This window comes from Dromaius novaehollandiae, chromosome 8 (genome assembly GCF_036370855.1).
Source record: "Dromaius novaehollandiae isolate bDroNov1 chromosome 8, bDroNov1.hap1, whole genome shotgun sequence".
In the NCBI taxonomy this organism is placed as follows: domain Eukaryota; kingdom Metazoa; phylum Chordata; class Aves; order Casuariiformes; family Dromaiidae; genus Dromaius; species Dromaius novaehollandiae.
The window spans coordinates 17,220,803-17,236,679 of NC_088105.1; the positions used below are offsets into that span (position 1 = coordinate 17,220,803).

At 35.8% G+C, this 15,877-nt stretch overlaps 1 protein-coding gene across 2 annotated transcripts in view; it reads right to left on the reverse strand.

Annotated features, from left to right (window-relative positions):
• Positions 1–5,958: 5,958 nt before the first annotated feature.
• The window catches only part of KIF14 (kinesin family member 14), a 35,421-nt gene continuing 25,502 nt past the window's right edge, over positions 5,959–15,877 (reverse strand). For both annotated transcript variants that reach the window (XM_064515784.1, XM_026118965.2), the window contains 7 exons: positions 15,299–15,520; positions 14,965–15,149; positions 13,857–14,015; positions 12,939–13,061; positions 10,288–10,362; positions 9,498–9,636; positions 5,959–9,364 (listed from right to left, as the gene is read on the reverse strand). In XM_064515784.1, the coding sequence (XP_064371854.1) occupies positions 8,973–9,364; positions 9,498–9,636; positions 10,288–10,362; positions 12,939–13,061; positions 13,857–14,015; positions 14,965–15,149; positions 15,299–15,520 (1,295 nt within the window). In that variant the 3' untranslated portion in view covers positions 5,959–8,972. The remainder of the gene's footprint in view (positions 9,365–9,497; positions 9,637–10,287; positions 10,363–12,938; positions 13,062–13,856; positions 14,016–14,964; positions 15,150–15,298; positions 15,521–15,877) is intronic.

Consider the following 15,877-nt stretch of genomic DNA (forward strand, 5'->3'; position numbering starts at 1 on the left):
GTGGTCTAAATTTTTGTAAGCACAATAATTGGGTAGCTGGATTGCTTCCCACCCATTTTTATCGAAGGGGTGGGATGTGGGTGGGATTGTGGTAAGTGCAGATTGCTCACTAAACCAGGAATCTAGGTATGTGTGTGCAGGGCGGGGGGGGGGGGGGAGATGTTAAGTTTTTGTTTTTAAACACACAAGGGGGATAAGGAGGAATAAGGAGCCACCCAAGCCTCTGCAGAGCAGAACACTCCATCTTATCTGCAAGCGTTTTGGTGAACCAAAGTGACTGGGTACCAGCTTGAAGTTAAACAAACACAATATTTGCTGGATTTGGCCATTATCTCTCCTTGCTTTACATTCTAAATGTAAAGCTCTAAATCTGAGCTAATAAAATTATTTTTTTCCTTCACTGGTCCTGTAAATATCACAGGAAAGGTCATTCCTTGAAGTTGTTTATAGAGTAAGGCCCATTTTAAGAAAATATATTTAGTTATACTTGTTATACTTGGTAAAGAGTGTTGTTGACCTGTACAGTACTTTGTCACAAACAAAATTACATTTGTTAAAACATTAATATACTGACACATCTTAAATTAACAATATGAAAACATAGATCTAGGGTCCTACATATTTTCATACAGTAACAGCTCTGTCTTCTATCATTATAGCCATACCATACCAGTCATATAAATACTTCGCGGAATATGTAACCGAAAAGTCATCCAATAAACTATACAAACTTCCAAGCAAACAGATTTCTGTAGGAACTGAGTTTTTTTACTAATACACCACGAACGTTAATGTTTGGGATGAGATTCCTTCCCATGCCTGGCTAATAAATGCTGCCTGAAGGACTCATAATTAGTATACCCTGGTGAAACACTTCCATCTTGTGGCTGGAATTGGAATGACTATAAACTGCTGAAGTAAATTCCAAGTAAAACACACATAGCTGAGATAGTAATCTTCTAGGAAACAGCTTAATATTTATCTGAGCTTTTCCACCACCTTACCGGAGTAAAAGGCACCATATCAAACACCCATATTTCTCAAAACTATTATTTCCAAGAACCTATGGTATAGTCAGCAAAACTTTATTTCCTTCCTAAAATAAAATTAGAAGTGCTATAAAAACTTACAGAAGTTCTTGCTACTATCCACCTTCTGAGGATGCTGCTCATGGACTGTGCTGACAAGTGGCAGGATGAAAGCCTAAGGTAGTGCAGAGCTAAGAGAATAACGAAAGAAGTGCTAATGAGCAATGAATCTTTTTTTTCCAAAAAAAAAAAAAAAAAAAAAAAAAAAAAACCCACTATTCTGATAGTGAGAGGTTTTAAGTTTTATGGCAGAACTATTCAGGAAAAGTACCCCAGCTATCTGCAGAAACAGAGCTTGGACTTGTGGCCGCAGCACGGACCCAGGAGAGCCCAGCAAGGGCTCTCACCGCCAAGCACAGTTTAGAGGTCCCCAGCCCAGCAGGCCCCATCAGGAGCGCTCTGCGTGCATCGCCCCAGACCGCGCGGCGCGAGAGCCAGCTCCCCGCGGCCTCTCCAGGGGAGCGTTACAGCAGGGCAGGGAACAGCACGGGTCCGACCCCCTCCTGTCGGCTGCAGCTCAGGTGACCATTTAGAGAGGGAAACACAAAAGTTCTGCACAAGCAGGAAATCAAAGCCAATTATCCAATATCCTCAATGCATTAGCCCATTGCTTCTCAGTCTTCTGCTACATGCAACAAACCCCTCCTTTTCAATGCTACCTACTAGCAGCTTTACTTTGTAAACAATTTTATGTTGTGGCCTGGATTCCCTCTCCTGACAATCAGCAAAATTAGAGCAATTAATAAACTGTTACACAGCACAATAAGGAACACAGAAAACACCTTTGGATATCTGCTTTGGACTCCGTTACATGCTCCAGGTTGGAAAGCCTCATATAAGTAGTTTTATATGCACACTTCACCACTTGATCAATCATCTCAAAGAAAGATCTGATTTGGAGAGGTGAAACTTACATATTGCTGATCATAATCAAACAAAAACTGAAGGTCAGCTAAAGTAACACTGATGTAAACTCTTCTGATTTTATCCCCATTAATACTAAACATTCAAAGAAATGTTTTTCAGAACACAGCGTTGATATTTTAGGGGTAAGAATCAGATGCAGAACTTCTGAAATCCTTTCCTTGCAAGGGGAGTGGAGGAGACAAAACAGAGGACCAAAACACTGAGTTTCATTTATCAACTCTACTGTCAGGGATAGTCCAAAGTGGCATCTGCTTTATTCCTCATTTCCCTTTCTGACTTTGTCAAGGCCCCTGTGGCTGATCTTTCTTTAAAAAAAGTTTTTAGGATACCTACTTTCAGCATACTCCAGATTTGTACAACAGGCCACTACTTTTGAAAGAAAGTATCTGACATGAAGTATTGTTAAAATTACATGTTTCAACTTCACGTTTTATTCCTTCACCTTATTTTTTCTGTCTCTTTGTATAAGTGACCTCATACAGATAGTAAAGTTACAATACAAGCTAGCAACAAAGAATTACAGATTCAATCTGGTGTTTAGTAAGTCAATTTACATTTTTCCTGCCCTCTCCCATGTACATAGACCATCTTCAGTAGTCGATGCTGCATAAAACCATACTTAGTTGTCATTCCATATTCACTTCTTACATATAACTTTCAAATAAGATTTTCATTTTACAGTTACAGAAAATATGAGTACACTTTAAAGTTCTGTCATTAAAACAAACAAAAATACTAAGAACATAATTCTCAAGATGTTCTATCAGAAGTTTTATAGTTCATGATTACAATTCTGAATTCAGTTCCAGAATTGTGTTTTGTGATGCTTAAGTGCACAAAGAATGCCAGCATTAGTATTTTGCTGTACAGAGAAACACACGCAAATTCCTCCTAGACACCAGTAAACTGGATGGAGCCCACTGTGATAGGGACCATTGCAATAGCGCATAGGAGTCTTAATAGAGGATCAGACTTACAGTATAGAAATTACTAAACCAGATTGTCTTAGTCCAGAGCATTTATAGTTTAAACATGGCACACATGAGCACACACACACTTTTTGTAAAGAAATGGAAAGAGTGTGCACAAACACGAATACATACACTCAAAGTAAAGATTCAGGAGAGTCTCTGAAATCCCAATACCAAAGCGTGGATAAATACTTTGGAAGGCAAGCAAAGCTGTTGACACAACTGGGCTGGATGATCTAAAGGTATAAGAAGAGTATCACCATAGCAAAAAACTACAAATCACCACCCATCTGGTTTCCCTTCAGGAGTTCAAGAAAGCGAGAGTTATTCTTGAGCTTGTGGGAAATAACTTTGATTTCATATCCATGACCTGTCCCTACACTACCTCCAATTTCCAGATATGCCTTATATGCATATATATGTATACCTCTAGCTACTTATAAATGTATGCATGCACTTGAGTGCAAGATTTTGCACAAATATTTAAGCAACTCAAATCAAAGTAATCATGGTTACTCTGAAGTTATTTTTGATTTTTGAAAAAGTTTGTCTCTACACTATAGATAGATAGATACATGAATGAATTAAACCATTCAGACACAGCATATAAACAAAGTAAATATTTATTAATAAACTACTAGAGTTATGCAAACATTCAATCAAGCAATGTTTGCAATATTCCTGAAGAATCTGAAAGACATTCAGCATAATTTAACTCCATATAAGTAGTTTTATTATTACATGTAACTACCATGATGAGGTTTTCTGATGTTTTCCTTTTTCTTTCCTTTCCCTCCACTCTTCATAAACCTTTCTGATTACACTTTACTTAAGCTTATTTTAATTAAGATATTCAAAATTAACTCATCATATTCCAAAGTATCTGCAATATCAGTTTTTATCTTGTCTATGGTGCTTACTGTTGATGCAAAGTCAGGAGAACTCATTTTTCCATTTTTGTTCCATTTTCACTGCAAGTCAAATTGATATGAACATAATTAGAATATATACCATTTCCTGTCCAAGAAATCAATTCCATATAGACATACTAAGAAAACAAAAACAAAAAGAATGGATGGGGGGGGGGAGACAGAGCAACAAAAAATTGTTTGTTACATATACTGCTTGCAAGGATGGTCCTAAAAAGAGTAAATAACAAAGAATACACGACAAATGATTTGTAATTTTTATATAAAATAGAACATTAGGATAGAAACAGATTTTTTTAAACTTAGGTGAACTCCTCTTTCTTGGGAAAGTACATAATCTCACAGTGTACTGGAAGCCAAGAAGCAAATTAAATACTGTCATTAAAAAAAAATAAAACTCGCCATGAGACCGGAAAAAGCTGCAAGATGCGAAAAAGCGTTGGGACTCATCCAATTACAGTATGTTAGATTATAGGAGTTTCCTGTCCGGAAAAAACAGCTTGCACTTGCAGAGGTGAAGTAGATGCAGTCTCCTCTTCTGCCTGTGGGTGCCATTACTGGATCAAATTAAATCTAAACTGCAACTTGCTGTTGTTTTTCATCTGCAATATTCTTATGAGTCAGTGTGTGCTGTAGGAGTTTATTTATCCTTAATTTTTAACACTGGTACATGTTTCTTAAGGAGGCGTAACTAGAACTCTTCCCTGCCCCCATCTGAAAGTCTGCTTATATACAGCACATTTCAAGAAAGATGGGCTATATTGTTTGAAAGTTTCTCAGACAATGCAGTGTTCATATTCTGCAGAAAAGCTTCACCCTGGAAGGTTTTCTTTTTCTGGAATAAAAACGTGCTGTTCATGGCCAAATTGCAGTTAGTATGACTCCCATAGCCTCACCAATTCATAGCAGCCCCCACTCTTTACCTCATATTTTGTTAATATTAACCAATATTCAAATGTGTAATTTTAAACTTATTTTTCAACTACTAGACAAATAAAACTAGACATAGAGCTGTAAAAAGCTGCAATATCTTTTTCATATAAAGTACTGAACTGAAAGAAATTACCTGTTTCTTATGACCTTCTTTCATTTCTTCAGCTAGAATTCAATAGCAGAAATCACTGGACGTGTACATGTGAAGAGAACGTATTTGATTCATTAGTTCTTCCTTGGTTTTGTATTTTTAAATGTAACTATGGGGCAGAACTCTGAATAAAGAATCTATTTTATATTAAAAACCAAAACAAGTCCCCCCCCTTTCCTGTTATGGTAATCAATAAAATCTATGAGACACCTACACAAAATTCTAACAACTTCTCAGCCTAAAATCTGACTGAAGACCATTTTATTAATTAAATAAAAGAGAAGATATCAAAAGAAAAAAACCCCAGAAACTATGGATTGTATCAATTCACATAACTAAAGCCATTGTAACTTGGCTAACCTATACCTCTCATTCAGGTCTCTGAACATTTCCTCATAACACATTACACTTAGCACAAGTGATGTAGACACTATGCTCAGCCATGCCAGTCCCACTGCTGACCTGCTCCTGACCTACACCTACTTCCAACTGCTTTGAAAGGCTAGGAAAATAAGACACCAGTGATAGCCAAATCAATCCATCCATCCCAAATTCTGCCTGCCATGATCCAAATTCTTTGACATTTGCAGTTTATAGATCAACCAGCCTATAGTTATAAATATACCTCACCCTGATGGTATATTACACCAATAGATTACCGGAGCCTCAGCTAGGCTTCTTAATGTATTAATGCAATATGTTATGAGAGCACTAGCTCTCTCTGATGATGTATGGTCACCATATATATCGTAAGAGTGAAGTACTTCAGTGATGTATAACTAACAAGGGCACCAACCAGAAGAAAACATGAGCAGAAGTAGATTTTGTTAACTTATTAGAATAAAAAGTGAATACGCTATTAACATCATGAATACAAGAAATGAAGAAAAGTCCCCCCTCCAGGCTAAGAAGAAAGTAACTGGCCACATTTTCATTCATCCTGCAAGAGCCAAACTTGATATGATTAAGGCTGTCCATCAGCCTTCTGCTATCTTTATTAAAACTCTAGGCAGAAGTACATTTCTTTGCATGCTCTCTTTTTCTTGAAAACAAATCAGTTTGAGCTCTAAGTTTGTGAAGAATTTGTCTTTTAGAAAAGAGAAGCAGACCAAAATATTTTGATGATGACACACAGAGCTATAAAAAACAAGGTATTTTCTGAGTAACGCTTCTTATTAAATACCAGAACACAAGCAAACATGATTAATCATCTGGGCAGGGGGAATATCAGTATCACACTTGAATGTAATTTGGTCTTAACCTAAGCCCATTATATTTATTGGTAGAAGTTGGAAAAGATGGAGTATTGTAACATTAACAGGCTCTTGATTAGGTCATGACTACTCAGTCTCTCACTAGCTCCTGTTAATTGTCTTAATAGGAAAAAAAAGATTAGGTAAAGAAGCCATTTTTTGTTTCATTTGGGAGCTACAGAAAATACCTTTCTTATAAATATTTATGAGTTTTACAGCATTGCAATGTTCTCAGTAAGTGCACCATAGGAAGGTCTCAAAAGCAATAGTATACAAAAGAAAACTGACAAAAAATTTACACTTAATTATAAAAATTGGTAATCAGTTACATAATCCAGTTTCACTCTTTACAACAGCTCACACATATATACATGATTCAGAAGAACCAGTTACATTTAAGTTTCAACCAAATATAAAATAGTACATTTACAGAAGTACAAGTATGCCAAGTTTCTCTTCATGTTTACACCTTTAAAAATCTGAACTGAATATGCTTCGTTAAACTTTAAATAGACTTGCAAAAGCCTTTACAGTAGAAAAAAGTGATTAAGCATCACACCTGGTGTGAAAGACATTAACTAAACAAAAATTCTAGCAATATTTTGTTAAGCATTTCTGATTGCAGAACTGCACTGCAAGACATTTTTCAACAAAATATTAAGCTATACTGCTCTTAAGAGAAGGGTATGTTGGTTTCTAGTTCAGCATAATTACCTTTCCCTGTATTCCTCAAAGAGAAAAAGGAAAAAAAAAAAGCCACACTGAATGGCAGCATTCATTACAAATCCACTGTGAAAGTATACAAAGAAAAGGGTGATTGTCTCTCTTCATTGTAATCTATTCATGGAAAACAGTCTTAAGAGCCTGGAGTGTTCTTCAAGAATGTATTTTCCCTCAGAAGGAAAGATGATAGCTGCGAGCACCTAGCTTGGAAGCTTTGGTATAAGGAAGGTACTTAAGATGCAGTTCCTGATTTTCTCAGTACTACTGTGAACAAGATGGGCTAGGTCCAGGCCTCCCAGACCCCAGCATTAAAGAATAAAACTTCAAATTCATTTTCATCCTTGTTGTTAATTTTCACTGGCTTTAGCCAACAGACTAAAGATGAGAGGTTAAACAATGACTGAAGTAAGAAGCAAGAGGAAGTAGCTGATGGGCAAGCTGATTCTCTTAACCTAGAGCTGGTCCATAGTTCTGTCTCTAATACTGTCATCACTATAAAGGCAGGAATGATACAAAATAGTCCTTGAAAGGGGCAAAGATGAGATCTGATTCTTATCCTTCCAACAATCACAGCCCACTGTAAGCCACAGAGGAGTATGAAGCAGTAATGAATAAAATGCAGCAATGTTCTTATAGACGGTTCAGGCAGGAACACAGATAAGCCCCAGAGACAGCCCAAAAAGTGCTTCTAGAGGAACTGTACCTCAGAATGAGGTAAGCTAATCAAGAGGTGATGTGGAAGTGGCAGAGTACCATGTTCTCTCAAATTTTAATTCCAGCATCAGTGATAGAGAATAAATCCTATCTGCATTTATCACTGGGAGGTTTGTTATAATCTCAGTAGAACAAGTCAAAGTCATCTAGATTTTTCTAAACGTGTGTCAAAGAGGTTTGAAGGTGTATGTAGATGTAGGCATGGTACTCTGTCTTGCCTCATTTTTCACTTTAAAAACACAGAAGGTTAACCCCATCCAGCCCTATATCTGCAATAGGTACCTTCTAGTTTTACTTGTAGATTCTGTATCAGTGCAATTCTCTACAACCTCATGGGATGACCCGCGTATTATTCAGGAAGAGCCATGCTTCTGACAGCTACGAATAGTACTGAAAATGATTTGAGCAACGACTTTCAACAACACCATGCAACATGAACTACTTAGGATTGAGTTGAGGAGTACTATCATTGCCCATTTTCTTAAACCCAGATTTTTTCAAAGGATTACAAAACTATTAGAAAGCATACTTCAAGTAATATTATAAAGTATTTTTAGTATCTCAATTTTTCCCTACAGAAAAATACAAATACAAAGCTTTTCTCCAAAAGAGAAGGTTGACATATCAAAAAATGAAAAATAAAAAAACACTTTAAATATGCAGTAGTCCTACTAGATCATAATGCAGCAGGGGTGAAGCAACAATATTAAGAGAAAAAAGTTGGTATTCACATAGCCTACCTTTTAAGTGTCTAAGATAGGAAATCGGTTGTCTTCTCTAACTATATATGAACATAAATGTATGTAACAGTCATCCTTTAAAGGAATCTCCTTCCACTGCCTCCTTCCTTCCTTCCACTTCCCTTCCTCCTAATTCAAGCTCCTAACTTAAAGGCCAAAAAAACCAAAACAAAACAAAAAAAGGCGTGAATATCCTACCATGTGTTTGCTGAATTTCCTGGTTTTTGCCCCAATAGCTTTTAATATCTCAGTTCACATCAACTCCAATAGATTTTCCTTACTGCTTTAGATTATTTCTTATACACTACTCTGTAGTTGATAAGAGATCTTTATTAAAAGAAAAGTAAGACACTATATTCAAGTCTAACAGTGTCTTAAGGAATTTCACTTTTTCCTTGTGAAATTCAGGGCATATAGCCTCATACAATCAAGTCATCCACTTTCATACCATGTAACAGCAGCAATAAATTCTAACTTTCTGTAATATGTTGCTTTCCCTTCTTATACAGCAGAATTTTCTCCAAATTTCTTGACATTAGTATTTTACACCCACTGTATCCCGCCAGGTGAAAGCTCTCCTGGGAATGTAGGCAATGACTGCATCTTATACATGTGTTCTGGAATTCCTTTCCATTTCCTCGCTGATTCAGCTTCACTTGTTTCAACCTCTTTTCCTTGAGTCCCAGTAGCTCCATTACAAAGAGTCTGAGATTTCAGTGACTGCTGTCCTTGTTCAAGTTCAAAATTCGCAATAAGGGAATCAACCAGAGAGTCCAATTCATCAGAGTTCATAAAAGGCATGGGTATTTTCTCAACAGGATTGTTTGCAGAAGTAGAAGGCAAGACAAATAAACTGAAATAATTGTTAAAATATCCAGCTAACATGCAAATCTTTTCTGCACAGCTCCTGAGATGGCTTGTATTTTGATATGACCCTATGAAAAACAAAAGCAAGAAGAATCAAATGCAATATTGTGCAAAAAAGATGAAGCAGTCCTCCCTCCCGCCTTACTGGTCTCCTTTAGGTTGCAGGTTACTGTCAAGATGGGCAATAATCCAGCTAAATACCTTGTAATGTAGAAGAAACAATTTGATAGACTTCAGCTAGGCACTGCTCCAGTTCTGAATATTTTGCAGCAATGTTCATGTTTTTCTTTATTTCCTGATACACACATTCTTCCTCTGGTAACTGAGATCTTATTTCTTTCTGCATTAATAAAGAGGAATTTGCTTGAAAAGACCCAAATAAATGATAGACCTGTTCAATGCTTAATATACTATTATGGATTCAAGTCTCGCAAAACAGGCCAACACTGAAACACAAAATGAAAGTGAGGCTAACTCACAGAACATATGATAATTCTGAAGAAAGTACAGATTTTTGATAGCCTTTAAAAAAAAAAAAAAAAAAGGCAAATAGAACCATAAAATCTAGAAAAGCTTTCACATTTACAAGATAGGTTAACCTATCTCTCCAGCTTTTGATTCAAAATGCCAATAACTATAACCATAAACTACTGCAGTAGCTACTTTATCACAATTACAATAGCACTATTGAACTTGAGGCTTTCAAATTAAAAAAAGTTGTCAGGCTGTTTGTAATGAACGTGTTAAAAGGGAAAATAAAAATACCAGAGACACTGCAAGTAAAATTAAAATCAAGTAGTTTTGGGTGGAAATAAGATTGCCAGAAAAATCACTTTTGTGACTGGAACAGTGTGATAACTGCAATAGGAAGTACTATCATGCAATTACAAATACATAAAGGGCAGTTTCAGTGCCTCCTTTTTGTTAAAGGCATCCTTTAAAACTAAACCTCGGCCTTCAAAACACATATTCTGAGAAACTTTTCCCTTACCTTTCTGCAATAAGATATGTTATTTTCAAGGAATCTGGCTAAAGCCACAGCATTGTCTTTTATTTGATTTTGAATCTAGGAAAAAAAAAACGCTTTTGATTACATTGCACACTTGATTCAAGACACAATAAGTATCCATCAATAATTTAGAAGCATAGCAATGAACACCAGCATAGTAACAAGGAGAAGATTCAAAAGCAGAAGCAATGAAAAATGTGAATTTCCTGTAACAGCATGCAATTTCTCAAATGAGGGGGAGGAAAAAAAGGGGGAGGGGGAAGGTTAGCTGGTAGAGAACATTTTTGGCTATATATGGAAGGTTTTAAATATCTTTTATTACAGGAGGATCATATGAGCAAATCTAAGTATTTGCCAAAGAAAAATTCTTCTATAAGTTTAAAAAAAAAAAAAAAAAAAATATCACTGTCACAATGGGCAGCAGGGGTAAGCTCTTAGTTAACACCCAAGTGTTTTCTGACTTCGCATTAGCTCCACCAGCAGGAAACACAGAACCACCCTATAGCTGCACAGGAGTCTGCTGCAAGCAAACACACCACTACTCAGCAGGCAGACTGCTCCATCCCTTTCACCAGAAACACGGAGCATTCGAAATTTGACTAAGCAGATAGGAATATGAAAGATTTTTTTACTGGTTCCAGTGTTGTCCGTAGGATTAAGAGTAACAACAGTGAAAACCAGAGTAGGAAGAAATTTTGTTTTGCTTGAGACAAGAAATCTATCGTTCCTGTCAATCAGATTTGAACCATTTATCCCAAGTCACTGTTATAGACTTATTTTTGAATCTTCAGAAATATGCATTATATATACCCCAGCTCACTAAGGAGACTTTCTTATTGGCCACTGTCCTGCAAATTCCTGAACTTGGCGAGAAAGAAAAAAAAATTAAAAAATAATGAAGAAAAAAAACAGGCTAAGGCAAAGGACAGGATTGCTCATACACAGGTGAAGCCATTGGTCTCACATACTGTCTGTCCAGAACAGGTTTATTCACAGAGGAAAGTAGGCAGAACAAGCCTCTTGCCTCTTCCAACACTGAAAAGAAACATGTACACGGTGCACCTAATATCTTGCTGAAGAGCATTTCAGCCTATCCAAAATACTGCCTTGGAAGTCAGCCGGCCCTTCTGTTGACTTGCAGACAACTCTACAAGTACACAGTCACAGAATTATTCTAACTGTGGTGCTTATTCTTATACTCTCCTTTGCATAACTCTAATATTCCCCGCTGTCACCTAAACAAAAATGGTAAGAGCCCTAATAGCAGGCTGGAGCTTATAATAGTTGTGTCATTTCTCAAAAAAAGCAAACACCTCCCCTCCAAGCCAAAAAGTTAATTAAAAACATATTTTACTGAATTCAGCATGTAAGGATGGCTGTTCTGCCTGAAGTATTAAGGTACACGAGAGACATACTCATAAAAGTATGTTTATTTCATATAAGAGCTGCTCCTCCAGTTTTTTTTCTAATTAAATACAACTCTGATTTAAGTATTCTGAAAAAATAACTTTGAAGTGCATTAAAATGCTTTTGTATGAAAGTGTATGCACTACTTAATGTGGTAAAACATCACAACTGCTATGTGGGGAGAAAAACTTTAAGTATGAATCTTTTTATTATGAATGATTAGGAATATCCCTTCTTAAAGTTACAAAAATAATTAGATTGAGGTCTTAACATAGACATAAAAGTTTTACATTGGTGTAACATCTTTTCATATTACAGTAAGCTTGGAAGGTCACAGGACCAACTCATTAACAAATTATAAGTACATTTGCTGTAATTATCCTATAAAATGTTATAAAGAAGCTGCTTAAATTAAAATAGCACTGCTGCTTAGCAACCTGGAAAGTATTTGAAAGTCAGCCCTGATTCCACTAAATGACACTAAAATGAGCAGGACATTTCTGACATTTGTGATGTCAGCTGCTTCAGTCAACCATTTTAACTGTAAAGGCCCCAATTCAGGAAAGTGCTTCAGCATGTTAAGCATTAAGCACAGGAGAAGACTAGTTCATAAGAGATAAAACTGAACTACTTGAATACTTAAATAGTATGCTGTTTGGGACTAAGATTATAAGAGTAGTGTGTGACAAAATAAAGTTATTTAAACTTTCTAACAATTTTCCTAACACTGAGTACAGTAATAGTAGAGGTGTCTGCGATTATCAATAAGAAATAGCAATCCTTAGCTTTTAGGTTCACAAAACATTACTATATATTAAATATTAAATCTTTTTTACAAAATAAATTTAACAGTAGTTAACAGAATAAATAGGTCTACTTGAGCCTTTCTGCTAATTTTCATATTCTCCCTCTCTTTCATGGTTACCCCATTTGACAAAGGAACTAGGGAAACACAGTGAGAGTTTATACAAAGTGCCCTCCAACACACAGAAAGAAACATTCTGAATAAAATACATTTGTGTGTTCAGTCTACATGTAGTAAAAGACACTGCAGTGTAAAAATCTCTGCAAGATTGCAATCAGTGTAGTGCCACCCATCTCAAATCTGTTAGTAATTGCATTCCTGCTATAAACATTTCCAGACGGAATTGCTGGAAAATAAAAAGAATTGATGAAGTGTCTCTAAGACGATGCACTAATAGTTTTTAATCTCATTTTCACCTCACCTCATTTTGTGGATGTTGTTTCACCAGTTCTTTCTGCACCACTCTTGCTTTTTCCTGTACTGTATCCATAAGAAGCTCCAGTCCTGAGCCCACTCCATTGTAAATAGCAAGTACAAAGTCTTTCTAAAAGAAGGGTATAAAACATAACAGTTAAAGTAATTGATACGGCCTCAAACTAAAACAGATTTTCTGTAATGAGATAGAAACACGATTTTGTGCTAAGGAAATTGGTGAGCGCTAGTCTATTCACCCATGTGTCTGCCTTGGACCATAGGGGCTCAGCTCTGTAACTTCCTTTTCCTACTTTTCTTCAGATTTCAAAAAAAAAAAAAAAAAAAAAAAAAAAAAAAAAAAAAAAACAATGCTACTACAAATTTGAAAACAGTGACAAGCCTTTGAAAGGTTGCCTTACTCACAGATAAGTGAAATAAATACTGAGCTTCATTTAAATAGTTATACTTGTATGATCTCAGTGTAAATGTAGTTCTAAAGGCACAGTATTTCCTTTCTCTTTATAGGCGCAAATTATACAGAATTAAAGTTCTTTTTTAATATAACATTTCAAGGGTATTAAACACATCCAGTTTCACTACAGAAGTGAAGCATTAGACAAACACTGAAAATATTTAAGTCAATTGATTGAGAAATGTTATGAAGATCAAATTCTATGTTACATGGAACTCGCTATACTGTTGAGCAAAGTAAATGTGAATGTCAATGTTGAAATTACTTTATTCTTAAATTCTATATCCTAGGATAAATATGCAAAAATAATAAGGGAAATTCAAAAGATATTGAGAAAAATGTAAAGTCTTTACACACACTTAAATACTTTTCTGATACTCATCTAGAAAGTCACTGTATTTGGTTACTTTTTTCTTTTTTTTTTCTTTTCTTTTTTTTTTTTTTTTTTTTTACCTGTAGGCTAGTTGCAATAACGTTGTTCTCTTCAGAAGAGCAAATATCAGCTCTTGTGAGTATTGCCAAGTGTCCTATATATTTCATTATCTGTCTTTCTGTTTGGTTTACTTTGTTCCATGCTTCCATTACCATTGAGGATATATCTGAAGAACATCCCTGGCAAATGAAGGCATATCATTCATATAAGCTAGAAAGCATCTGTGGTCAAAAAGCACAGATAAGCTATTGTGCAATAGCTTATCTTCAAGCATTTTTAGCTTTATATCTTTCCACCTCCAGTGGCTCAACTACCACAACTAAGAGAGAAGCCAATGCCTTGCAACCACAAAGAAAAATGCTATCATCACACTACAGAATATTAAAAAAAAAAAAAAAATTCTGTGCACAAGACTGTAGCATGAACAAGAATAATATTTACTGGCCATTGGTTTTTGTAAGTTTATAAACAGTAGGCACTCTAAAGATAATCTAAAACAGCATTAACTCTTATCACTGCATATTTTGTTTTCCTCTTTTTTCTTTTTTAAGGGGGGGAGCAGGAAGTGCTGTATGAGACTGATATTCTTGTCTGACATTTTAAAAAAGCACTCAAAGTTATGACAAAAAATGAGTTAGACGCTCTTGAGGATTCCTGGGACACTCAAAGAAGCAGCAGAGACAACCCAGCTAATAGTAGTTGTGATAGATTTAAAAATATATACAAAGGAGACCCCTCTCCCCCACACCAAAAAACAAGCAAACAAAAAAAAATCCCCCCACACAACACAGCCCACAAAAAACACACAAGAGATGTATCAAAGTGATTCTGTGCCAAGCTTAGGAGGCAGGACTTACCAGCTCAGGACTGATATCGTACTGACAAACGCATGCTATTGTCAGGGCCTGGGCACACAGAAGTCTGCACTGCTCTGAACCAGCACATGAAAGTACCAGTTCAGTTTGTACAAAAATACCCTTTGCTATTCATCTCACTTAGGTCAGCCCATTTGTGACTGTGCGTGCTGTTTGACTGTTTTTAGTAAGTTTGTGGTCAATATTGTATCAATGACATAGAACCTCTCCACACTCTATCCTCTTTTCTTTTTCTAGAATATATATACTTTACCTGCAACAGTAACTGTAAATAACCGCCCAAGTTCTTTACTTCCTGTTTTAATTCTTCATCAATTTTTATAGATGTGGAACACTTTTGGATATTGTTAAGCCAAAGCTTGGTTAGAACCACAAGCTGGTCAAAAGCAGAGATAATTCTGATGCTATTGGACTGAGCAGCACGATCAAGAAGGAAAACTAAGAAAAAAAGAAATAGGAGATCTATTAGAAGCTCTGCTTATGAAAGTAGAAATATTTATTCTTTCTATAGGCAAATATATGAATGCTTTCAGATCCAAAAGAGAAAACAAATAATATTTGTTTCAATATTTATCAAAAAGACTTACTGTTCTCTTGACTTTCTTCATCTTGCTGTTCATAGGCTTTTGAAATGGCAGATACTCCAGTGAAAATGGTAAACAAATTAGTTAGGAGATTATCTGCTACGCTCTTTCCTCCTTCATGATTCTGTTCCAGTAAATCTAAAGCTGAACTTAAAGATTCTTTGCAAATTCCAGGAATAAACAATTCAGAAGAGCTTGGGCATATGCTGGATTTGTTCAGTGAGCCTATATTGACATAAAGGCAAAACATATCAAGAGTTTCTTGGCTATAAGAGCAAACAGAGAGACAATCTTTGTAATGACCATCTTATACTGCTTCTTCTACAATGTTTAACTACTGAAGATAAAAATAGTTAGAAAAAATAGAAATATGTACACAAGAAAGCTTGCATAGTTTCTGTATTCAGTTAGTACAAGTTTCAGAGTGAAAGCCTTTAGCATGAATCCATCTTTTCAACTACAGCACCTATGGAGAGACAGAACATATTAAAACAAACAAACAAACAAAAAAAAAACAAAAAACATCCACCACCACAAACACACACCAGCCAATCTTAGATAACTTACTGTATAAAGTATTTG